A 25,146-nucleotide genomic window follows, 5' to 3' on the forward strand; every position below is an offset into this window, starting at 1 on the left:
GTAATATAATTATTACTTGTTATAATATATTATATTTATTAACTTTCAAAATAAAGTCTAGTAACCCCTTATGAACTGAAAGATCTTAAAAGAAATAAATATCCTGTTCTGTACCACGTGTCGTATGAGTACTTTCCACCTGAAATCTAACCACTTTCGGAACCACTCCACTTCAACAAGAAATCCTCCAGTTTTCAAACATCTACTCGAGTCTAAGTTACTTCCTGTGATTCGAAAAGGAAGTATACACTTACTAACACCAAATAAAAGTCAGCATTTTATGAATTGGCTAGTACATGTGAGTGTGTTTTGGGTTTATTCAACGCGTCTTTGGACTTTCAACTAGTTACTTTCGTCTTTTTAGTCGATCATGTTCAACATATTCGATCGAAACATACGCTCTCTCCATAATGTGTATGTTTATCTCGGAAATTTACAGCTTTGTGAGTAATGTAAATATCATGCTAGTTTCATTTTTTTGAGTGTACTACAATCATGGCAGCGATGCCGCGTGGCCATCGGCACTAACTACATCGAACTTTACACAATTAAATTTATAAATATAGGTATATTTTTTTTATGCAAGTGCTAAAATCGGAGACTGCCAATATTGCAATGAGGATGGCCAACCAATCGTAAAAATTCACATATTTAACGTATATATATATTAACACCGAATTGAATCCACACGTCCATCTAGTTTATGTCGACCAAAAAATCCCCGCCTAACCGAGGCCAGCATCTAATGTTTTCGTTGGAGTCCCTACATATGTTGATTCGTGCCGGGTGCCGTTTGCTTAGAGTATCATTGAAGCTGGATCCTCCATGTAGTCCCGGAAGTGTTGCAGCCACCTGGCAGCCACGGCGCCGTCCACTACCCGATGGTCAGCGCTGAGGGTGACGGTCAGTAGGTTGACCTCCTTGAAGCTATAAAGGATCAAAGGACATGATAAGTACTAGAAACTAATAGTTTATGGGTAGAGTTACCCCTTTGGACTGTCGGGATCGGCAACCAGCTGTTTCGTTGTGGTTCCAATGGCCAGGATGCACGATTGCGGGGGATTAATTACGGCACAGAACTGATTAACACCTAAAATTTAATTTAAAATTACATTAAAGAAGAACTCAAGTTAAAGAGATTGGACTCTTACCGAACATTCCCAGATTAGACACCGAGATAGTGCCGCCCTGGAACTCCTGTGGCTTCAGCTTGTTCTCCCGGGCCTTGCCGGCCAGCTCCTTGACATTCTTGGAAATCTCAATGACGCCCTTGCGGTCGGCATTGAAGACAATCGGTGTGATGAGACCCTTGTCCGTGGAGACAGCCACCGAGACATCCACGTCATCGTACTGCCGGATCACTTGGCCCATCCATGCGGAGTTGGCCTCGGGCACCTTAAGACTGGCGATGGCAGTGGCCTTGATAATGAAGTCGTTTACGGAGACACGGACACCCTTCTTCTCGTACTTCTTGTTGACCTGAGCCCGGAACTTCATCAACTGGAATATTAATTATAAAAATAATGGTTTATAATTTAAATTTTTTAGTGATTTTTGTCAATTACTCACCTTATCTACTTGACATTGAACGGTGACGTAGTAATGAGGCAGTTGTGTCTTGGACTCCAGCAAGCGCTTGGCGATGATGGCCCTCATGTTGGTCACCGGGATGTCCTGGTAGCGAGCTCCTGCTGGTGCTGGAGGAGCGGGGCCTGCAGGAGCGGCAGCAGCGGCCTTGGCCCCCGATTTCTGGGCTGCAAGATCACCAGATTTAATTGAGCCATGGACTCCACTGCCCTTGCCTGCACACAAAAGCCGCGGATTAGTAACATAACATATGGACGAGGGACGACAAAGGAGAACGCAATACAAAGTGGGTGTGATGACGGGAGGGATGGAACATGAACTAGCCGAGAATTTAAAGTTCTCCCATCACAGAAGGTGATTCGCAATGAATAGTTAGTCAAGCGTTGGAAATGGAATGTAAAATAAAGAGGTGGACAACTTGTGAGATTGGAATTAGTTGGGATTGAACAACCTTGTAGACGCAGCTGTTGTGCCTCGGCTAGTTTCTTGGCCATCGGACTGGCGTACACGCGGCCCGTACCTGCTGCAGCTGGGGCAGCGGCTGGAGCGGGTGCTGGTGCGGCGGGTGCTGGAGCAGCAGCTGGGGCTGGAGCCGGTGCCGCTGCTGGTGCAGGAGCTGCTGCCGGAGCAGCTGGAGGTGGGGCAGCGGCGGCAGGAGCAGGTCCATCATCCTTAAAATCTTTGAAGGCGGCTACACTGCCCTGATCGGGAACGATGATGCACAGGAGCTTGCCAACGGGAACGTCCTTGGTGCCGCCAGGGATGAGAATCTTGGCCAGGTAACCCTCTTCGGGAGTCTCAAAGCCCATGGTGGCCTTGTCCGTCTCGATTTCGCACAGCAAGTCACCTGAAAGTGTAGATTTTGTGGAAATTAGTTTGTTTTTTTTTGGAGAGAAAAGTGGTTAGTAACCTTCGTTGAGTTTGTCGCCTTCCTTTTTCTCCCAGCTGACAATCGAACCGCGCTCCATGGTGGGTGAGAGGGCGGGCAGTGGCACCCTCATGTGCTCTGGCAGGCTGGCGTAGGCGCGGGCAAAGTTGTAGCTCCATGCTGTCAGGGGCTTTGGCGGGGTAAGATTAGACCTGGAATTCGTTTAAAATTAATAAAATTTTAAATAAAGTTTAGAAAGAGTATTGTTCTACTATCCCCACAAATGTTACCCAATTTAATAAATTTTTCTATAATTTATGGCCTATCAATCAGCTGATTGTTTGTTGTTGTTTACACACACACACACAGACACACCTCTACACCTTTCAATCACACACGCATAGGATGTAAACAAAGTCCCAAAAAAAAGGTGACCAATTGGCCTAGACAGTAATTTTCCAGGTTATCAGCTCACAGAACGAGTGAGCGAGCGGAGCGGCGGCGCTATCACGCATCATGCGATATATAGGAGCGTGTGTTCGACCTTGGCCATAAAACAAATCAGCAACTAGCCACGCACAACGCATGCACATAGGCGACTAATTGGAATACATACTGATGGATGCTAAGTAGTGGAACACGGGACTGTCAATCATATGGCACTTGCTCCCATCCCCCCCAGGGGGATGTGGCATCTAGTAATTCCGTTGCAGTGTACGCATTTTTGCAATATTACACAACCATTTCTAACCTCAACGACGGGGGAGGATTTTTTACCTGATACTATGGAGATTCCGGGAATTGTTCAGCTGGCAGCTAAGAGCACGGACGCCCAAGCTGGCGCCGGATCTGCGGCCGGAGCTAACGGTATTCGATCGGAGGAGCACAGAGCGCAGGGCTCCGAATTCGTTTCGTGTATTCGCCAGAGATCGCAGCATCTTCGGTATTTTGGCAATGTCCTTCCGTGAAACTCTATCCCCGTTGGTCTAACACTTGATCGTTATCCTGCAGATTGGCGTTTTGTGGCGTGGCGGCACGTTCCGGATGGAATTTTGTCAATAGATCGAATCGAAAAAACGGCAAAGTCGAAAATTTATAAAATAAATGTTATGCCGACCTTACCAGTAGGTCAGTGTGAACGCAGCCGGAACGCCAAAAAATACCGCAGTACGGGTATTTGAAAACAAAAATACCAGGGCATACCACGGAAGGCTTAAAAAGCTCGTTATCATGCAAGTCTTCTAATTATTTCATTGGATAAAACGAAAAATTTAGATAAAGATACTTCCTATAAATTTTGCTTTAAAAAGCAATGCTTCAATGTTCATTGAATATCAATGCGCTTTAAGCTGGCCACACTTTTGTACTGAAAAAACTTGCGATAGCTATCGCATAGAGATGGGGGTATTATGCATTTTTCCCTTAGGATAACTGAGAAATATTTAAAATTTTAAAGCTGTTCTTTTTTTATTTATATTCTTACAAAACAAAATAATTATTTAAAAGTCATTTATCAATAAATCTAAATAAGATAGTAAATAACCTGTTTTAAAACTATGTTAATTTTTAATCAAAATCCAAGCTTTTTAACTTTTCTCGGAAGAAATTGAAAGAAAATCAAATGTTTTTGAACTTTCTCTTTAAAATCTAAACTTTCAGAAGTTCAAATGACATTGACTCATTGATAAACGATTTGTTTATATTTATTCCAGACCAAAAATGTATTTTTAAACACAACCTGTTTAGAAATCGGATCAGGTGGTTGAGACCTCAAAATAAATTATGAAGATCTTTTAGACATTTTTATGAATAAATTTGTAATTAATCTTTTGAAGTTAATGACCAAATAATTTGATAAATTCTATAATAATAAGCTTTCTTTTAAATACTTTATTTTAAGGCCCTTTTAATGGAAAACTTTGAAGAAATGTAGGAAAATACCCACTTTTTTTTAAACTTTTTAACAAAATATAGAGCTTCCAGTCCCAAAAAGATGTATTATGAATAAAGTTTACAATTTTTAATATTTTTATTCATCAAAATAGATTTAATTATATTACATTAATGGTTTAATATCACTTTTAGAACTCTTCGTTTGACATTCGCCTCATATTGAGTGTACTTCAACATGTGCCGGGTTACGGTGGACACCAGAGCACCTGATGAAGTACAATAGACATGGGAGACATATTTCTCAAAAATACACATATTCGAGTGGGATTTTCTGAAGGATTTGCATTATATACTTTTGTATGGCGGATATATGTCTGCCACCACGCGCGCTACTTCAGGTACCTGACTGTTGCAAAAACCAGCCCCGGTCACTGATTAGCGCGCAAGGTAGGAGACTGGAGAGTGCTGGACTTGAAGTTGAAGATGTAGATATATAAAAAAAAAGAATAAAAGCCAAGCCCAGTTCAGGTTTTAAGTTGGGAGAGACAGAGGTTCGGGCCGCCTGGCAACCGAAGTGCAGCAAATGGCGGACGCCTCCTCCAGCGCTCCAGCGAGAGGGTTGAGGTGGAAACGACCTTGTGCCTTGTATTGTGTCCCAGCTTTAAGGTTAACGATCTCTCCGGGTTATGTAGTATGCCAGCCAGTGTAGTTGTCCCGATGACTTCATGCGACGCCACACATTATATATATATTTTGTTCTTCTTCTTCGTCAATTTTATGCAATAACAATGCCAAAATTAGTCATATGAACGGCGAACAGCGAAGAGAACTGAAAACTGGGAACACGGAGTGCTAATGACCACATAGCCCCCCGTCTGTGCCTTTTTGTAGTGACGTCATCGGGCGGCGAGTTATTACATTTCATTCAGAATTCTTTGCAAAAAATCGCGTACTATATTTTTTTTATTATTATATAGCTTCTGTGCTGGCCAGACCAGACCCTTGATATTCTAAATTTGAAACGCTGTAAAGAAACAAGCAAAGGAAATGAAAGATGCAAAAAAAAGACAAAAAGAAAAAGACAAGAAGCACAGTAGAAAAACGAGAGAGAGAGAGAGAGCGTCACAAAAAAAAAAAAAGAACCGGCGTTTTAAGCTCTCTCTGACACACACACAGAGAGACTTGCCTCTTTGGCAGACTCTCTCTCTCTTTTCTTCTCTGCTTGTTACTAACCGAAGCTACGTGCGTGATCGCTCACAAATACAATCAAGCCAAGAGACACACACGTGCCTCTACCACATTTGCAAATTCTCTTTTGTGTCTGGTATTAAAATTTTTGCAAAGTATTTCTTTTTTTTTTTTAACTACCTTTTCGGATGGTTTTCGGGTTTTTCTTTGCCTCATAAAACAGCCAACGATCGCCAACAGCTTTGGACTGTGAATAATTGCGAATTTCTGCGATATATATATATGTGTATATATATGTATGTATGCAAGTGTGTGTGTACATAAATGAGCAGCCATTGCTTGGGTGGGGCATTCCTAACCTCAAATTTCAGACAGCTTAGTGTGTGTATGTGTGTGGGTGTCTTCGCTCTCTGTGCTGCAAAAGTGCAGCACATGCTTTTTTTTTTTTTTTTTCTGATCAAGCCGCTGATTTTCTCGTTTGCCCTTAACCCTGAGCCGCCGAGGAACAAAGTGATATAAAGCTAACTTTTTTTTCGCTTTTTTGATCGCACGCACACGGCGAGAAAAACTTTGTGGCGAGCATGTGAGCTTTGTCTGGGGGATAAAAAAGAAAAAAAAAAAAAGAACCAACCTACTGTCTAAAATTAATATTTGAGCGACAAAAAGTTCAGACTGTCTGTGTGTGAGTGTGGGGGGGTTATATGGAAATATGTAGAATCATGTGGTTACCAACACACACACACACATTTGCGTCATTTTTTTCTTGTAGTGTAGCGAAAAAAAAGCTGCTGCTGCCTTGTGATATCAAAATTCTAAAAATAACCAGAACCTCTTCTTCGCTCTTCATCAGTTTCTTTTTAGATTCAGTGCTTTAATTCCTTTTCAGTGTAGTAGAAGAAGAAAGAAAAAACCCAGAAGTTCCAGAAACCACGTTGGACTGTGTGTCGCCTCCTCCATTTCTTCTCTTTTTCTCTCTCTCTCTTCCTCGAATTTCACAATATGTTTCGGTTCCGTTTAAACTTTATTTTCTTTTTAGACAACTTCCGTTGCATTTTTTTGGCTTTTTAGAAGAGACACACACGCGCAAAACACCTTCACACGCACACACTCACGCGCGAGTAATGTTAATAATTTTTGTGAATTTCTTTTTGGCCATTATTTGCTCGCTCTCTTCGTTCATCGGCTGGTTGTTGTCTCCCATTTGGTGCAAAATGAACTGTGCGAAAGGCCAGAAAATGTCTGGCTTTTATGACTATGACTCTATATGACTATATGGCTATGGGCTATGGCCGATTTTCCTCGACAGAGATAAACCAAAGTCGGTGAAGGCGAAGGCAAAGGCAAAAGGCAAAAGAGGAACACTTGGAACTTGGTGGGGAATATGAGAGAGCGAAACCGGACCGCGTTTGCCGGCAGTTGGCGATCAAATGCTCAATGTCTGTGCCAAATCAAGAGCCAAAAGCGCGAATTTTATTCGCAGACGTCTCTGCCGGCGACGGCGTCGGCAGCGAAATATCTCCCCTTTTCGTCTTTGTCTGTTGCTGTTTCTCTCGCACAGTGGCGCCGTCGTTCAGGGGGGGCCCATTGCTGCTGCTGCCTCTGCTTCCTGCTTCCTCTTCCTCACCAACATGCATGTGCACTCACACACACACACACACACGCAAGGAGAGTGAAGTGCATGTGTGGGTACAGTAGTCATTCGAATTAGTCGATATTTTTTACAACTATTAAATAAATAAATAATAAATTTTGTTTTACATTTTAAAATATAAAAAAAAGTTATGTATACAAAATATTAATCTAAATTTTGTTTTAAAAATTATATTGTGTTCATATTTATATTATATCTTAATATTAATCTTTTTAGTTTAAACCTCCCCTATTAAGAATATTGAGTTTTTGACCACAAATAAATATTTTAAATTTTTAAATGAACTTTACATCTTTTTAAGAGGCTTCACTGTATATACATTCGCCAGTTCTCGTTCGGGTTCCTTTGTTATAAAACTGCATTACCAGCAGACAGACTGCAACAAAAAGCTTCGAACAGTGGGATACGTTTGTTGATTTAGTCATAAAATAAACAAAATGAAAAACCACGAGATTTTTTCGGAATTTATTAGCCATAAAAAAGATAATAAAAAGAGAATAAATATAAGATTTAAAAGAAAAACGTAAACATTTAAGTAAATAGGTTTTATTATCTAGAATATTCCATTTAAATAAAAATCTTGATATTTATAATTTTTTTTTTGTGACGCATGAACTATATATTAATCAACTAGTCATTTATTTATTCCCAAGGAAAAAAAGGAAATTTTAAATTACTTAATAACAAAACAAATGCGAAGGCATAATACTTTTCAAGAATATTATTTAGCATAAGAGTACCTATAAATAAAAACATTAACAAAGAAATTGTAAATGAATAATTTTCCTTGTAGTTTTCTTGATTTTGCCCACGGTTCTCTCTTTTCAGCAAGCTTTCTCTCCGTCTTGCTTGCCGTGGACTGCTGTTCTCTCGCTCGCTCTGCTCGAATGCATGTGTATGTTTTTTGGCCAACCCCCGCCCCCTGTGCATCCTGTCTGGGGCCCTTCCCCACTGCCCCCCACCCGACCGGGTCTACCTGTCTCTCCCAGGCAGAGCGACAATGTCAATGCGCTCGTCTCTCCGCCTCCCCCCTGCCCCGGACGTGTGCACTTTTTTTGCGCCTTTTGCGACTCACCTCTCTTCCTTGCGGCAAGCACCGACATGATTCATGTACCCCGATGACGAAAGCATCTCCAGTCCAAAGGCAAAAGTTCTTTTGATCGTAATCCGAGAGTATATTATCATAAATTTTCTTAAATTTTTGTTGTTTTTGTTGAGAATTTTTGCTAAGGACCTAGGTTACTAATTATTGCTAATAGATCTACTAACAAGTACAGACATTCATTTACAAATACTTTAGCCTTACAGTATTAAAAAATAGAACAATAAAAATATTGGCATAAAGTTCCTAAACACAGACATCCCATTGTCTTGTAGCTTGGTGTAATAAAGTATTGCTGTTTCGAATATTAACTATTTTCTAGGTTATTTTCAGCCAGGACATGCCATATATCCTTTCCGCTTAGGTATAAATATTTGTAAAATTAAAGTAAAATCGCTACACCAAGATTGCATTCGGACTACGGTTAAAAAAAAATTTCTAAAATCAGGACTTCATATCCAAGGACTCGTCGTCGGCATCCGCAAAGCATGCCCTGGCATGCTTCCAACCGAGGTGCTATGGCGATGCCGTGGGCTGTACGGGGATAAATGGCTGCCATCTGAGGCAAGAATCGTCGATCTTCGGGAAGGTTCCTCTTCTTTTAACCCTCTCCTCATACTCGTCAAGGACATCCTAGGATATAGGGATACAATTTTAGTAAAATTCTTTTAAATTAATTCGGTTATTTTCAGAAACTCACCTGTTTTTTAAGGACTATGTGCTTTCCCTTCCAATATTTCATCATTCCAAGGGCTTGGAGAGTGCTGACTATATCATAAGAGTATATGGCCATTTCCTAAAAAATATAATATAAATTAATAAAAAATAAAGTATTACCTTAAATATATATTAAACTTACTTGTGAGACGTCCTTGATGCATAGCGAGTTTCCCGATCTATTGCACAGATAGTCTAAAAGGACATCCTTCCAGTAGGAGCGGTACGAGATGAGTCCCAGATCGGACAGAGGCTTCTCCGGAGATCCGATTTTGCCCTCTACGCGTGTCAGTAAATAGCCTGAAAAATAATAATATTTATCATTAATTTATTAAGTTATAGTATTCATTAATTTATTAACTTATTATCTTAAATATAATGCGATAGTGAACCATTTTTGGCCCATCCTTGGTTCCCAGTTTAAAAGGTACCCCAAGAAGTATGCTACAGATAGTGGCAACTCGAGTTCCTTAAGTTCCGGCGTATTATTTATGGTGACCAACTTTGGGTCCGCCCTCCTCGGTGCCTTTGTGTGTGTGTGTGTGCGTGAGTGCTCGGCCAAGTGTGTGTGTGAGTGTTGTGTCTAGACAGGATTCGCATTTAAACAACGTTCTGGCGTACATTCAACCCAACGCTAGTGTCACCCCAAAAGGACCCACCCCAAAAAATGCTGATATTCTGGATTCTAGAGCCGTCTGGCAGCAACAATTCCCGTCTCTAGATAACAGAAACAACAACAAAACGTAAGAAGAAAGGGGAGAGAGAGTGGAAGGAAAAGGAGCTACAACAGCAACAATGAGTGCAGCTAAGTAAGGACGAGGACGAGGACGAGAGCGAGGACACAACACAAAATCCACTGAGGCAGGCTCGGGAAAAAAACCGTTTTGAGAGAAGAACTGGAGAGAAGGACCAAGCTAGAGGAGCTGGGAAGAGCAGAGCAGGACACACTTAATGGCAGACTGCAGACGGCAGACACACAGCTGAGGAGGCTCAAGGAGAGCGACTGGAAGACTGGCGGGGAGAAGAATCCTGCTGACTGGCCGAGCGGAGGGTTGAACGCACACAGGCAGCGATGGCAGAAAAAGCTGCCACAATGGTCAAAAAATAGTTATTACCACTCAAAAATTATAAAACTAACTTTTGTGACGAAAGACTCTATAACTGATCTTAGGAAAAAAATTAAAAATTTTTTGTTTAATATTTTCATTTTTTGTTCCACTGTGCCTGTGTGCTTTATGCATTTTGTGGGGATCCCCCCATCCTGCTTAATCTGCGACTTCTGGCCGCAAGAGGGCGCATTCGGGTGGCACTTTGATTTTCTTTGTGCCGCACTTCGCCTCGTCTCCCTGCCACGCCCCCTTCTCGCCGCGATAAATCCACGCGAGACGCGACATGGAGAGGAACGAGCGGAAGGAGCGGAGGAGGATGAGTGGAAACGTCGAGACGACTTTATCGATCCATTTTGATTCGCATTCCCATTCGCATACGCTGACGCAGCAACATTGTTGTTGCATAGCCACAGGCGCTGCGAACGAACAGTAATGAGTTAAAGAATGAAAATCCACGACAAATGTGCGGGCAGGAGCGGGGGTGGGGTGGCGGGCAGCCTATGCAACTTTAACTCAAATTAGCAAGGCTCTAATTATTATTTCTATGTTTTATTTTTTTTTCTTCTAGCCGAGACTAGAGTGCGAAAAGAAAGAGCGAGAGAGAGAGAAAGCGGACTGGTGAAGAGAGAGCCGTCTAACCGTAACTCGCTCTTTTGTGCTCGCCAAAGAGGACGACGCCCTTTCATTGTGACCTGTCCTGACCTTTGTTGTCTGCCGCCAACAGTTGTTCTTGTTCTTGTTTTTGTTGCTGTTTCTGATTCTGGTGTTGTTGTGTCTGGGAAATTTCAGTTACAGTCTAACGTCCAAAAACCGGAAAAATTTATAAAATATTAATAAGATCAGTTGGGATTTCATAGCGTATACGTAATATTGCCAAGAAGTAGGCTATGAAAAATGCTAAAAGTAATTTAGGAAATAATTTTGATATTTTATCTATTAATTTAGAAGTTTTAAGTAAAATAATAATAAAAAAATTTAAGATATTAAAATATTACTCTTTTAAACACAGACCTCCTTAGCTATGTCTGACTGTATTTTCAATTTTTTGGGGGTTTTTCGACATTCCCGCAAGTCTAAACAAGATAAAAGAAAAACTTGAAGCGGCACGTCGCAAATATTTTTGGCAACATGCTCGCTCTTGTTCGTTTGTAGAAAAGTTTGCCGAAAGTTTCTTTAATTAATGCAGTAGGTGGCAACCCTTGTGCTGCAACCCTTTTCATTTTTATTAACTCATTTGCATTTTGCGTGTTGCAGTTATTACACCTGGACATAAACGATATATGGCTATATATATGTATATGACTATCCTGCTCACACACACATGTCTAAGAGGGGAGGGGAGTCAAGGTTTGGTGGGTTTTTGGGGCGATTTTGGTGGGTTAAGTTAACCCCCTGGCTGTCTGGAAGTGTTTCTGCCACCTGCCATGTGCAAAATAACCAATTCCAGTTAATGATGACGAAAATGATTTGCACGCTGGCTGACTACACAGAGAGAAAATTATATACTTTAATTCCAAAGAATTTTTTTTGATTAGAGGTCATCTTAGGAATCTCTCTCTTAGATTCTTGGAACATCTAATGAAGTTTAAGTGAACCGTTAAATTAAATTGAAAGAGATATATTACTGTACATTATTAAGTTTATGTGCACCTCTCTCTCCTCCGTCTATCCAGCTGTTCTCTCCCTCTCTTTGTTTGACCATTACTTTTTTGTTTTTTTTTTGCCGGCCGGCAGTAGCTTTTACATGTAAGTGTCTATGCGTGTGAGTGTGTGTGTGTGTAAGGTCAATGTCGTTTCGCTCGCTCTCTCGTTCGTTCGTTCGTTCATTACCTGCCTGCTAACCACCCACCCACCCCCCTGCCCACCCGCATTGCATGTATTGACTTTACATAGAAACCATCGTAGTCGCCTCTGCCGGCTTCGCTGCTGGCGCTGACGCTGACGCTGCCGCTGACGCCATTCAAGCCAGGCGATGTATGACTCAAGACTCAAGTGCGGCTCCTCTCTGTGTCTTCCATGCCGCCCATTCCAGCCCACTCTTCTCACCAGTCTGCTGCAGGGTAATTCTTCTCCTTCTTTTTTTATGATTTTTTTTATTATATTTTTTTTATTGTTGTCTGTTGTCTTTTCGCCTGGATTAATTTTAAACAATTTTCGTTGCAGCTAAAAAATTACTTATGCGATCTTTCAATTCCACCTGTATATATGTCTGTGTATGTGTGTGTGTGTGTGTTTAATTGATGCAGAAATTGCATGTTCTGCACCTGAGCAAGAAGAAGACAAAGAGTCGGCAACTGAGGGGGGAGGGGAGAAATGCAATTGGAAAGCTGAGCCAAAGTCTCTGGCATGTTTGGCTTTTCTCATGCAACGATGATTATGGCTCTCACACACCTGCAAGATGCCACACACCAACAAACACACACACACACCAACATATGTACACACCTGTGACTCAGAGAAGAAGAGGAAGAAGAACCAATAAAGGATGAAATTTTAGTGGCTCATTATTTAGAAGCCAATATACTATTACTAACTGGCCCCTCCATTTAAGCTCAATTTCATTGGAATTCCAGCCTCCTCATCCAATTGATAACTTTTTGCGTTTAAATTTATTTATTTATTTTTATTGGGGGGAAAAAAACAGAGACTCTGAAGGAGATCTTTATTCTGAATTTTAATTTGCAATTTTTATTAAATCAGATTCAGAGAATTTTCAGGTTATTCATTGAGCTCTGAATACTTTAAGATCAAAGATCAAGATCAAGTCTTTGAACTAAGATGGAGATTTTTATTGTATAGCTTAAGAAGTGTTTTAAAATCTCATTTCCTATACTTTTATGGACTTTATTATACTTTTATATAGTTTTTTAATACTATAAGACTCCCCACCCCCAAAGAGCAGTTTGTTTTTTGAATCAAAAGAGGTTTTCTATTCAAAATAATATAATATTTTGAAAAATCAATGCATTTTCAGGCTCTCCAATGAGTTCTGAGTACTTTTAGATCAAAGATCAATATTATATCTTTGAAATATGGAGGGGATTTTGAAGAAATGTTTCAAATTCTTATTTCAAAAACTGTAATGGATTTTCCTATAATTATTTTATATATATTTTTATATTTATTAGTATTCCTAATATTTCTATTAATAAGACTCTGCTTCCCTACTACTCTAATACTATAAGACTACTATCCTTAGACATCTCTAAAAATCTGGAAAAAAGGCCCTATTAAATTTAGTCTATTTCCTATTATTAAAGGCTAATTTTCATTGTAGATGTTTTTTTTATCAAGAAATAATAGTAATAATAGTAAAAAGTAAAGAAGTAAAATAGTAAAGAAGTAGTAAGATAATAAGAAAACAAGTCAGTGTTGTAGGAAAGTCAAAGGCTTGGTTAAAAAGTTCCAAGGATATAAAATAAGGACATAAATAGTAGGGACGAAAACCCTAAAGAACCATCCTCCACAATAACCCCATTATTATTTTTACTACTATTATAATTATATTACAAATTTAATGTAAATTTTTCCCTGTTTTAGTCTCTTTATAGACTTAATTTTAAAAATAAATAATCAAAAGACAAAGAAAACTTACTAAAGTCGATGAGAAGCCTCCCGTAGCCCTTCCTCTGATATGGCGGCAATGTCAAAATACAGGAGACATTGTAAAAAGAATTCTTCTCCTGAAGAAAGGGAATATGCTGCAAAGACAGAAGAAATCAAATTAAATTATTTTACAATTTATATATAAACTATATTTTAAGTTTAAAAAATTAGTAAACAAAGTCACTTCTGACAAGGTTAAGTTTAAATATTATTAAAATGGAATCAATAACAAATACTTAAGAACAATGGCAGACGAAGGGAGTGTGAGGATGTGGATGATTCGAAAAATCCGGGTTCTGGGGGATCAGACAGACATTTTCCAGACAAAGGAAGCGGGGGTAACTAGAGGGTATCCTTTCGGAGTGACTGGATGACTGGGGGGCTGGATGGCAACATTCATCTGTCGCTTTTGGCTTTTTTCGGCAGTTCAATGACCAGCTGAATGAAACGAATCGATAGACTGGGTAGTAGCACCAGAGACACTCCGATAGAGATGGCTATATAATGCCGAAAGAGATGGCCACAATGGGGGCAGAAAGAGAGAGCAATCTGTGCGTAAATAATATAAACATACGCACATAGCTGGAGCAGGAACTTAATGGCTGGGGGATCGGGATATGTACAGAAGTCAGGACTCAACTCTTATATGGACATGGATGGCACTGCCACGCCCCCAATTCTAGCCACGGTCATTGCCAAAAATACGATGTCAGGGGGAGTCAAGGATTCAAGGATTCATTTTATGGAGATACTTTTGGTGACTATTTTAATTTAAAATCTAGTATCTAGAGTAGTATTTTGGGGGTATTTGAGTAATTTTAATTAATTTTTAATATCTCATTTCATTAAAAAATAAATCTAGAACCTTGATCCTTAAAAATATCCGGAACACGCCCTCATATTTCTCTCAAATCTGGCTACAATTTCGGAAATACATTTATGTACTTTGCGGGCTTTTCATTTTGATTTTTCATTTTTCCCTTTGTAGATTTTTTTTTGTCTCTGCTGGTTTTTGTTTTTCATTTTTCCTTTGTCTGCCTGGATGTCTGGGAACGCAGCCACATAGCAGAAGCAGAAACAGAACCAGAGAAGTCCTTGTTCCCCAGTCAGATCCCCCGACCCGACCCAGCCCGACCTGGCCGGGGATTCAGTATTTTGTCCCGGGCAACTGGCTTTTTGTGGAGCAGGCGCAGTCGCAGTCGCAGTCGCAGACGCAGCAGATGCCAAATCCCGGACCTGGGCCCAGAGGTACACGACCTCAATCGTGTCGACTCGAGGGAGTCCAGCTCTCCTCGTTCCCCCCAAAAATACAGAACAGCATCCGAGTATGGAAGTAGAGTGTCCTGACAGCCATCCTCCTGCTGGTTGACTGGGAATCCAGTCGCCTCCCTGCTCCAGGACCTGGTGTCTGGCTGCTGTCTGGGCCCAGTGCTGGGGAGTCGGGGAGCTGGAGGTTAACTGCCAGGAGGACAAAGGATTGCCGAAAATTATCACTGCCGGAAGTGGGGGCTGGGACGTTACTGGGTTTACACGATGCCTGAATTTGGAAATAGGATTTGGGATCAAGGATTAGGATTTTCTAATTAAAAGAATCTTTCAGAATCTGAATCTAATCATGTTTTTATAAAAATAAATTTTAAATAAATAAAAAATTTAAATAATGGATTTAAAAGTCATAAGTCTGTGCTTGAAACTTTAGGTAAGTTTTATGATTAATTATAAATTAATAAAAACTAAAAAAAAAGCAAAGAAAAATAATAAAGTAAAGTAAAGAGTAAAGTAGGATTCAATATTAAATTTAATATAAAATGATTAAATCCTAATAAATGATAAAAATAATACAAATTAAATGATAATAGTCTTTTTTAATAGTCTTTGAATTAAATGATAAATTTTTAATAAAATTATTTAATAATAAATCTTACTAGAAGACTATTATTAAATTACTATAAGAAGATAAGTAAGATTGCTATTAAAAGATAGTTAAAATGTTAAATATTGATTAAGAACAGAAACTAAATATATATCACAAAAGAGAAACTGAATAAAGTAAAATTATAAAAATACAAAATAAATATTAATATGTTAAAGATATAATAATTATCTCCGAATAAACACAATGAATATTTTTTAAACTAATTTGTAAATTAAATATTTTAGAATCATAAACATATCTAACAGATACTTTATGGTGAAGTAAAGTATCTTAACTAGTAAAGTAGTAGAGTTTATCCAGTAAATTATCTAAATATATAGTAGAGTATCTACAGTACCTTCAATTTAAAAAGTTAAAGATACAATTATGATTCCCGTAATCTCCTTATTGCCTTTCAATTAAAAATAAAATAAAAAATAATCCTCCCTTCCCTCTCATCAAAAATGAACAAAATATTCACTTAACTATTTAATTTACCTAAAAATTCCCTAAACAAATGCAAATTGGGAGTAGGACTCTGGCAACGGGCCCCAAAGATGAATGAAAGCCTGGGCATAAACGTAATATATGCAGGACTAGTAGTATGTGTAGAAGCTCCGAAATTCCTTCTCCCTGAATGGAGGGGATGATGCTGCTGCGCCAAAGTTTGGAGGTGCCACAAAGGAGCGGCTGGGAGGAGCAGGAGCAGGAGCAGCAGCAGGGAGCTGGGAGCTGGAAGCTGGGAGCTGCAGCATCGGGCAACGACATGCGCAATTTGTAACACAGACCCAGTCTCTGGCAGCGCCCGAAAAACTTTCTGCATTCTGCAGTAAACTGAAAATGGGGCGGAGTACGGGTGGTGGTCGTACTGACTGAGCCGTAAATGTATCCGGACCCGTATATTCATCAAGGGGGGAGGTCAAGAAACCGTAGCTCGGTCTCTCTCTCTTTCTGTCTCTACTTTCCACTGTCTGTTGCTTATTTACCCGAAAACTTTGACAAAAAAAAAGGATGAAAAAAAATAGAGGAAAAAATCATCTGGTGGGGATGGTCAAGGCAGGGCCACTGTCTGGATCTGGATATAACCATATACATATGTACCGTACATGGGTTGTGGCTGAAAACCCGGAGCCAGCCAGGACAGGACTCACTTCTCCCTGCCATCCTGTCTCCAGACATAAAAGAATCATAAAACTGTAAAATTTTATTATTCAATTTGATGTTGGGACATTCTGGCGGAATTATATAGCAATAAGGAAGTGGAGAATCTTCTCAATCTAAAAGGAGTAGAGGATGGATAATAGTTCGAATTTAAAAACACATTTTTAAGTTAAATACTTACCAAATATCCTTAAAACTATCCTATCCACTCACCTTACTAAAGTAACCCACAATATGGCATCCATCCACATCCGCCAGTGTCATAATGTAGAAAAGAAACGGCTCCACATCGTAGTACAGAGTCTTGTGGTCCAGAAAGAACTTCGCCAGGAGGCAGAGATGCTGACAGTATTGCTTATAACGCTTCCCATCCACCTGCCACACTTGGAGCTTGCCCTTCCTGTAGATCTCATCACCTGGCGGATGCCGCCAAACGCATTTCTGGGCGTGCCGTTTGATGCCCGTCTCGGATTTCTGATAGCGCAGGCAGAACTCGCAGATATACATCTTGGGGAGGCGGGCGGCGTCATCCGGATAGGGCGATTGGTACCATACCTTCATCTTGTACTTGCCCATGCTGATGTACCTAAGGGATTAGCATGAAAAGGGGTTTGAGAGATGCTTAAAGAGAGATGATAAAAGTCACTCACTTGATGCCCTTGCCCACCGGGAGATCCTTCAGTTCGTCCTCTATTCTCTCGGAGGCCTGGGCCTGGGCCTCCCTGAACAATTGCAGATCGTAGTCGGGCACCAGGCCCGACAGATTCGGTTCACGGTCCTCATCCGTGCAGTCTTTTTCCAGCTTAACCTGTTTAGAGAGAGTTATAATGAGATGTATGTCTAATATTTGTTAAAAACCCACCTTCGAGTCCAGGAAATTATTGTTTGCCGGCCGAAAGTTGGCTCTCGATTCGCGTATTTTGTTTAGGAACTCCCTCTGCTCGGGTGACAGGGTCTTGGCATTGTTGTGCTGGTTTCCCGGAGCCGTAACAATATTCACGGGCATCTTGAGGCGCTGCTCGTTCCGCAGCTTCCGTTCGTTGGCCCTCTCCTTGCACTCCGAGGCGGACATGTTGTGGTAAATGGGACATGCTTCCGGCAAGAAGTGTCTGTCCAGATTGCCACTCAAATGACCGGACGAGTCACAGCCCTCGATGGGACACTTCTTTTCCGTTTGTGTTATGGGCGACACTGGCCGGGACTTGATGACGCTCAGGACGCCACTGCTGATCCCGATGGACTCCTTCTTCACCTTGCTCTTGGTGCTGTTCAGACTCGGGACTGCTGGTTTCTTGGTTGGACTTTTCGAGATCAGTGTTTTGTCGTCGTCCAGATCGCCATCGGAATCGGTATCCGATTCCAGTTTGGGTTGCTGCTTCGATCTCCGCATGCTTAGGGATCTGGTGAGCTTCCTCATGGGATTGGCTTTGTCTTTGCGCTCCTCCTCGCTGTCAGTGTTCTGGAGCTTGGAAGGACCAGGTTTTTTTCCTAAAAAGTTAAAAAGTTATATTATTTTTATTTAAATTAAATAGTTTTGTACTCTTACCTTTAGCAGCCCCTTTGGGTGGCTGGGAACTGTAGGAATTGCTGGAATCACTGCCCTCTGAGTCACTCACCGAACTCGACTCGTCCCCAGAGTTGGAACCGCTCTCTGAGCCGGAGCTACTGCTCATCAGCGGTGGTCCTCCGTTCTTCTTGGCCGGCGGGAGCTTTCCACGAACCTGCTGTTTTGGCTTGACAGTGCTGGCCATTTTCAGGGGAACCTTGCGACCATTCTTCACGATCTTCATGGAGTCGTCTGTGCTATTCGAAGAGGATGAAAGCGAGGGCCTCTTTCCCTCGCCATTGGCATGATTTCGATTTGTGTTTCCCGCCGTCCGTTGCGGCGGATTATTGGCTTTGTTGGTCTGATTCCCAGTGGCCTTGTTTGCAGGCGGTTTTCTCCTGGCCGCTGATGCTGCAGCTGCTGCCGTCACCGTGGAACTGCCGAGGGTGCGAGAGGTCTTCTTGGCGGGCGGCGCCGATGGTTCGTCCTCATCATCGTCGTCGGTTAGGGAGTATCCCACCTGTAGTAATAAGATTTTTGATTAATCAGATAAACTCAGAGAACAATAGAGGAGATTTGAAAGATACCAGATCCATCGTGGAACAATCTGGAATGTGTCCAATCAATTTCATTTGAAATGAGCGAGAAATCAAGTAGAAATAAAGAGATATACAAAGAAGACGAAGACTACATGCGAAAAATAAACAAGGTCCTAGTCAAGGATACATTTTTGACAAGCTGATAAATGAAACACTTCGTAGGTTATAGGAAATGTAACATATTATTATCCTTGACAATGGGTATACATAAATAATGAAGGGTTCCAGAAACAAACTGGGTAGACTGCTATTTCCCGGAGACCTAGAAGGTCGTCACTTTCCTTGGATTTCTCCTCGTTGGCTGATGTCGAGGCCGGTGGAGCCTTCCGCCGGGCAGCATTGCCGGAATTGGTTTGTTGTTGGTGCGATTGGGGTTGTGTTTTGGTGGATGGGTTCTGGGTTGGCTTCTCCTCCGGCGTCGCACTGCTGGAATCCGTATCCGAGCTGCTGCCGGTGTCCGTGCAACTGCTGGATCCGCTGGAGGAGGAGCTCCCCGATTCGGAGCTGCTACTGCCGGATTCCACGGGCATTTCTTTATTTGGGCGCACAAAAAATTTATCAATTTTCGTACACAAAAAGGTTTTTGTTGTTTTGTTTTGATAAGTGTGACCAGATGTTGGTCAATGCATGAATACCTAGAAATTGTTGCTTCATAAGGATAGTTCGGTATTTTCCAACACTGAATCATTTTCATAATACTTTCTTCATTTTAAAGAAACAAAGTGTATATTTCAGTAAATGGTATTAAAAACAAATTTTTAAGATTAATTAAAATATTTAATATTTATTTTTTTAATTTTTGTAAAGTTTTTGCCGGCAACTATCGCTTGCAGTTCCACAGGTTCCCTTATATAGTCTCCCATCTCTAGCAGACGACGCCAAAACAAGAAATTATTTTCGTACCTTCAGAAATCATATAATTCCTTTTAGATATGTACAACGTGGACTGCATTCCCATCAAGGACATCAAGCCGGGCCTCAAGAACATCAACGTCATCTTCATTGTCCTGGAAGTGGGAGTGGCCACCGTAACCAAAGAGAATCGGGAGGTGCGAAATTTCAAAGTGGGTGACCCCACTGCCAGCATAAATGTCTCCATTTGGGACGAGCCGGGGAAGCTGATCACGCCCGGTGATATCATAAGACTGACCAAAGGATATGCCTCCATTTGGCGGCACTGCCTTACCCTGTACTCCGGCAAGAATGGAGAAGTCTTCAAGATTGGCGAGTTCTGCATGATTTTCAACGAGGGACTGAACATGAGCGAACCGAAGCGTGCGGAGCAGCAGCCGGTGGGCAATAATCCCATTACCCCAGCCGGATTGCCGGCTGTGGGTGGGGCACCTGGCTTACCGGCGAAGGGAGGCGCCGTCCCTCCTATACTACCTGCAGTGCCGGGTGGTCCGCCTGTCCAGAATCCTGCCAATACCCCTCCAGTTTCAGCTCCCATCACGCCGAATACGGTGGTGAAGCAGGGATCGCGTGGCGGTAGAGGTGGCGGAGGACGTGGCGGCCTCAAAGGCGAAAGACGATAGAGCTAAAGGGTCAAAAAGGGGCAATTTTTGTTAAATGATGACCAAAAAAGGGAGCCATAGTTCGTAATACTCCCAAAAGAAATTACATTTTGTATATTATATTTAAGCCGCTTTCCGGATTTCAACAGAAGATTGTGAGCTTCAGAAGATTTATATCTTAGCATCAATTGTAAATTTAAAAAATAATAACTCCGGAAGAATTGGAAGATTTATTTAAATTCGAACTACTTTTGGCGTGAAACTTAAAGAGAACCCTACAGGTCTACTATTGAGACTTCTGAGAACAAACCATTTTGGGATTGTAAAGCATTTTTTTGAGATTTTTGACGAAGAAACAAACTTTGTATTTTTGTAAAACACAACCATTAAAAACCCTGTTAGCTTAATGAATGTGCAACAAATTTAAATTATGTAAAATGTTGTATTTATGTTTTATTCGGCAAAATCAAAGACACAGAAAATATATTTCTTATTTTTTTTTTTGGGGCAAGCAAGGACACATGTCCTTCTCCCGCTTGTATGTATGTGTGTTGTGTAATTATGTGCGTATGTGTGTGTGTGTGTGGTATTTTTTGTGAGTGTACACGTGGAATTTAGCTTAAGCTTAATATCCTTTTTTGGGGGAGGGGGTGATCCGCTTAGGCCTTCTTCTTCTTCTCGTAGTAGCCCTGCACGGCTTTCAGGAGCCAGCCGACCTCCTCGACGGTCTTGATCTGATAGTTGGCATAGGTCTTCAGGGTGGGCAGCTCGGAGACGCGGAAGGTCTTGCCGATACCGTGCAGGACCTTGATGGCATCCTCGTCGGTGGTGTCATCGCCCACATAGATGATCTTCAGGTTCTTGGCCCAGTCGGCGTCGAACTGCTTCTCCAGGATCATCTTGGCACCCTCACCTGAAAAATAATTAAAAATTAGAATTATAAAAATTTATGAAAGAAAGGAATGGTAAAAATACTTAATGGTGCCCCCATGTGTAAGCAATTTGTCAAGTTTATTACTAATTGCATAATATATACACTTTATATGAGTCGGAAACGAATTTATAAAGTTTACAACCTCTTAATAGGCCTATTAAAGAAATATATTTTTAATTTAAACAAACATTTTGAATTTTCTTTTAATGGAATAGTAAAATTTAAGGTTCCTACTAGTAGGAAACTATGGATAGGATGGGATGGTAGGAACTATTACCATTTTTAGTAATTTTAAAATACATGTATCTTATTTAAAGATAGAAAGATACTGCCAATCTTCCAAATACATAAATTTAATGCAAAATTGAAATATTCTGTGCAAACATAGATTTCTGGCTGTCTGGAAATTGCAACCTGGGGTGAAAGAATTTTCCATTTAATGTGGAAACCATGCCGAAGATATACAATGAAATATGCACTGCTGGAACCCATCCAAAATCGCTCAATAAACAAGCTAGAAGCCAACAACAAACACGTTTCTTTCCTCAAATATGTAGAATTGTTTTCGGCACACATATTAGATCATATAAAAACGCCTGCAAGAAACAGAACTGAAATCTTTCCCCCCCTTATGAAAATATATATTTTTAGGTGTCTACGTGGGCGGATGGATCTTCTCTAGTTTTTGTTTCGCATTCAGGTCTTTGGTTTTCAGTTTTCAGATTTTTGGCCAAGTAAATGAGTGTTTGAAAAGATGAAATTAAAATCATTAAGTGCCGTGCGGCTCGGTACACGTAGTTAAAAATCAGTACATAGAAAATTATTTTAATTATTTTGTTTGGCTTTTCCGCTCTCGAATCTCTCGAGGATTAACGCCACATTTTTGTTTAATTGGTGACGCAGTCTATAGTCCGATTCTCCCCCGACTTTTTATCTTAAATTCCCACTGCAGTTTTCTTTCATTTTTTCAGACGGCACCAACAATTCCTCTCTTATTCTGCAGATTCTTAATTTTTCACAAAAATTTATCATTTTGTCGTTTTCTTATTTGATTTTTTTTTATGCAATAATTTTGTTGTGCCTTGCCTATGAATTTATTGCCTTTGGAGGCGTTCGCAATCATAATTAATTTTTTTTTTTGATTTTCACGCATTTCATACATGAGTATATCTGTTTAAAAATGGTCTTCCTTATATATGATATTTTATTTTCATGTATTTTGTCGGAACGGCTCATTGGCCTGAACGACAATTTCATGATGGGGAAGGAATGGGTTGGATGACTTCTAGAGGACAGAGGCGACAAGTGGCTCTCATAAATCTCATCTGGAGGGGGATATAGATTATTTTGAAATTGAGAATATATAGTTTTTTTTTGAGAATTTTGAAAATGCAGAAATATTTATGACCGATTTTCAGTGGTTTGAAATGCTAATATAATTGGAATTTAAGAAAAGTAGATATTTTAGATAATAAGATTTCTTCACAAAACTCTCCATTTTCTTTTTAGTATTTTATTATATTAATTAGGCCTATTAATTAGTCAAAAAATCTAGTTTCTACGCATCTTTTCCCATATTTTCAATTTGAATTCGACCATCTGCCAGTGAGTTAAAATCATATATCTTTGAAGCCTCGCATCGTTAGTGGAAAACGTCATCAAATTAAATTCGTTTCGCTTCAGTTTGGCTTCATTCATCTTTGGATATTCTAAAATTACAAAACACCTTCGCCAAATAGCCTAAAAAACTATGTTTTTCTAGAGTGGATGAAAAACTTTCCATCAAATAATGTGACTGCCATCGAAAAACAAGAGATAAACATTTCCTAAAAACGAAAGCGAAAACTTGTGTAGATGAAAAATTACACAGAATTGTTAATTTATCATAAGGAATCGGGCGAGTGACTTGTCTATATATATTTGTCGGCGAATATATATAGTTTTAGGCGCGCTTTTGACATCAGTTGGCTGCGGGATGTTTTGTCTACCGAGACACATTTCATATATATATATATCTCGCCGACTCATATATATTCTAGTATATTCCTGAACGATTTTAATTTTGTCTGATTTCTGTGAGTGAACTTTTCTGCGGTGTGTGTGTGAACATTTTTCAAGAATATAAATATATGTACATATATATATATTTTTTTTTAAGGAAAGACGCCCACGTTCAGTCCCCGTTTGGGGCATAGGAAAATATATAGAAAATTTGGCAATAATTAAATCATCGAACCGTCGAGTCAAAAATCGAATTGTTTCGAACAGGTGCCGAAGTGAAGAAAGCTGAAAGGAATGCCACGGGGACAGCTCTCTAAATGGATGGCAACAGTTGGCAAATTGTTAAACGATGATGGCTATATTAATAGTTTCCTAAATTTATATTTTTTTAAAGTAGAATCTCCACTAACCTTTGTCCCAGTTGACGCGGGGCTTGCCCTCCAGAGCGTAGGGGGTCTCGATCAGCTGGAATCCATGGGCCTGGATCAGAGCCTTGGCCTCGCCGATCAGCTTGGTCTTCAGTTTGTCGGTGACACCCTTGTAGTGGTAGGTGACCGAGATCTTCTTGTCCTCCACCCAGGCACCAGAGCACACGACCTAGACAAAAATTCAACAAATTTCTTAATTTCGAGAAGTATTTTTTTAAATATTCTTATTCGGCTTTGATCTAATTGCAAGAGGAAGCTATAAATTCTAGTAAGTAGTTTCTTTCTGAAAGAACTCTAGACATCCCTAAGGAATGCCATGTATAATAGATCATTTGTTTCTTAATTCGCAAAGGAATTCTATTTACAAAATCAAATTAATTTGCTTTTTGCTTAGCTATCTTTAATACAAATATTCAGTCTTTAAAACTTTTCAAAACTTATAGAAAAATATGAAGTTTTAATTCTTAGAATTTTTAACTTCTTTTCTACTCTGAAACTGACTTTTAAAACAACTTCTAGATACTCTAAATAAAGGACATATATTACTTAATTTAAAACATAAAAAATATACCCCAGAAACTCACCTTCTCCTTGAGCTCAGCCACCAGCTTGTTGTGCTTCTCCAGCAGCTCCTCGGGCATCTCAATCTTGAACTTCTTGCCGGAGGGATACTCCACCTCCAGACCGTGGTTGCCGGCATAGGTGACATTGGGGAACTTGAGGTGGTTCTTGATCTCAGCCAGCTCCCGACCGGAGAAGACGACCATGAAGATTTTGTCATTGCCGGCCAGTTTCTTGATGTTGATCTCAGTATCCTTGGGCATCACCGAGAGCTCCTCGGTCAGGGGGGCCAGAGTACCATCGTAGTCCAGCAGGAGGGCAACCTGATCGGTTTCGGGGTTGATGAAGCTGAAGGAGCAGGGACATGGTTAGATCCTGCCGCAGGATCAGAGAACTCCGGGAAAAGCAAACTCACCCCTCGAGGGCCTTCACGTAGTCCTCCTCCTTCTTCAGCAATGGGGCCTTCTTCTGCTCAGCCATTTTTTGGTTTTTTTAACAATATATGTATCTGTATCTGACGGATGTGTATCTACCGGATAATGCGCGCCGTGCTGGACGTTCCTCGACCGATTTAATACTAATGGCCAGACATCCTCAGCAGCCGCAGATCGCTTGCGATCTATATGTATTCGCTATATAGTTTCGGACTCTCTTCGGCAGAGACTCTCCGAAGAATTGGTGGCAACTCTGGCCCCGTTCTTTGGCTAAGTAATTCCCACAATATTTATGAGCCATATGCGCATAAAAAAACACATTCTATAATGGA

At 40.5% G+C, this 25,146-nt stretch overlaps 4 protein-coding genes across 10 annotated transcripts; 1 reads left to right on the forward strand and 3 right to left on the reverse strand.

The window, feature by feature from the left end:
• Positions 1–276: 276 nt before the first annotated feature.
• LOC6498664 (dihydrolipoyllysine-residue acetyltransferase component of pyruvate dehydrogenase complex, mitochondrial) lies at positions 277–3,415 on the reverse strand. 3 transcript variants are annotated; one of them, XM_014906736.3, is made up of 7 exons: positions 3,233–3,415; positions 2,498–2,667; positions 2,039–2,434; positions 1,570–1,802; positions 1,152–1,500; positions 988–1,090; positions 277–927 (listed from the first exon to the last, which is right to left on the reverse strand). In XM_014906736.3, the coding sequence occupies exons 1-7, from the start codon at positions 3,391–3,393 to the stop codon at positions 798–800; spliced, it is 1,542 nt and encodes a 513-aa protein (XP_014762222.1). In that variant the 5' UTR covers positions 3,394–3,415; the 3' UTR covers positions 277–797. The 3 variants fall into 3 exon arrangements, with proteins under 3 accessions (XP_014762222.1, XP_014762223.1, XP_014762224.1); XM_014906737.3 differs by having other exon boundaries at positions 1,570–1,754; positions 2,108–2,434; positions 3,233–3,406; XM_014906738.3 differs by having other exon boundaries at positions 1,570–1,754; positions 3,233–3,406.
• LOC6498663 (histone acetyltransferase KAT7) lies at positions 3,373–19,586 on the reverse strand. Of its 5 annotated transcripts, none has more exons than XR_006507449.1 (10): positions 19,224–19,586; positions 18,344–18,863; positions 17,660–18,285; positions 17,448–17,605; positions 17,011–17,383; positions 13,711–13,816; positions 9,149–9,306; positions 8,990–9,085; positions 8,263–8,922; positions 3,373–5,372 (listed from the first exon to the last, which is right to left on the reverse strand). XR_006507449.1 is itself a non-coding variant. In XM_032455194.2 (9 exons), exons 1-9 carry the CDS (start codon positions 19,470–19,472, stop codon positions 8,806–8,808), a joined length of 2,403 nt encoding a protein of 800 aa, XP_032311085.1. In that variant the 5' UTR covers positions 19,473–19,586; the 3' UTR covers positions 3,373–8,805. The 5 variants fall into 5 exon arrangements, 2 of the variants coding, with proteins under 2 accessions (XP_032311085.1, XP_032311087.1); XR_006507448.1 differs by having other exon boundaries at positions 5,717–8,922; XR_006507447.1 differs by having other exon boundaries at positions 5,582–8,922.
• A 184-nt stretch (positions 19,587–19,770) lies between these two features.
• LOC6496854 (SOSS complex subunit B homolog) lies at positions 19,771–20,894 on the forward strand. The gene has a single exon (XM_001963233.4). The coding sequence runs from the start codon at positions 19,875–19,877 to the stop codon at positions 20,475–20,477; it is 603 nt and encodes a 200-aa protein (XP_001963269.1). The 5' UTR covers positions 19,771–19,874; the 3' UTR covers positions 20,478–20,894.
• LOC6498662 (probable trehalose-phosphate phosphatase C) lies at positions 20,879–24,986 on the reverse strand. Its single transcript, XM_001963232.4, has 4 exons — positions 24,796–24,986; positions 24,404–24,728; positions 23,802–23,988; positions 20,879–21,369 (listed from the first exon to the last, which is right to left on the reverse strand). Exons 1-4 carry the CDS (start codon positions 24,858–24,860, stop codon positions 21,116–21,118), a joined length of 831 nt encoding a protein of 276 aa, XP_001963268.1. The 5' UTR covers positions 24,861–24,986; the 3' UTR covers positions 20,879–21,115.
• Positions 24,987–25,146: the final 160 nt, after the last annotated feature.

Source organism: Drosophila ananassae, chromosome 3R (assembly GCF_017639315.1).
Source record: "Drosophila ananassae strain 14024-0371.13 chromosome 3R, ASM1763931v2, whole genome shotgun sequence".
In the NCBI taxonomy this organism is placed as follows: Eukaryota; Metazoa; Arthropoda; class Insecta; order Diptera; family Drosophilidae; genus Drosophila; species Drosophila ananassae.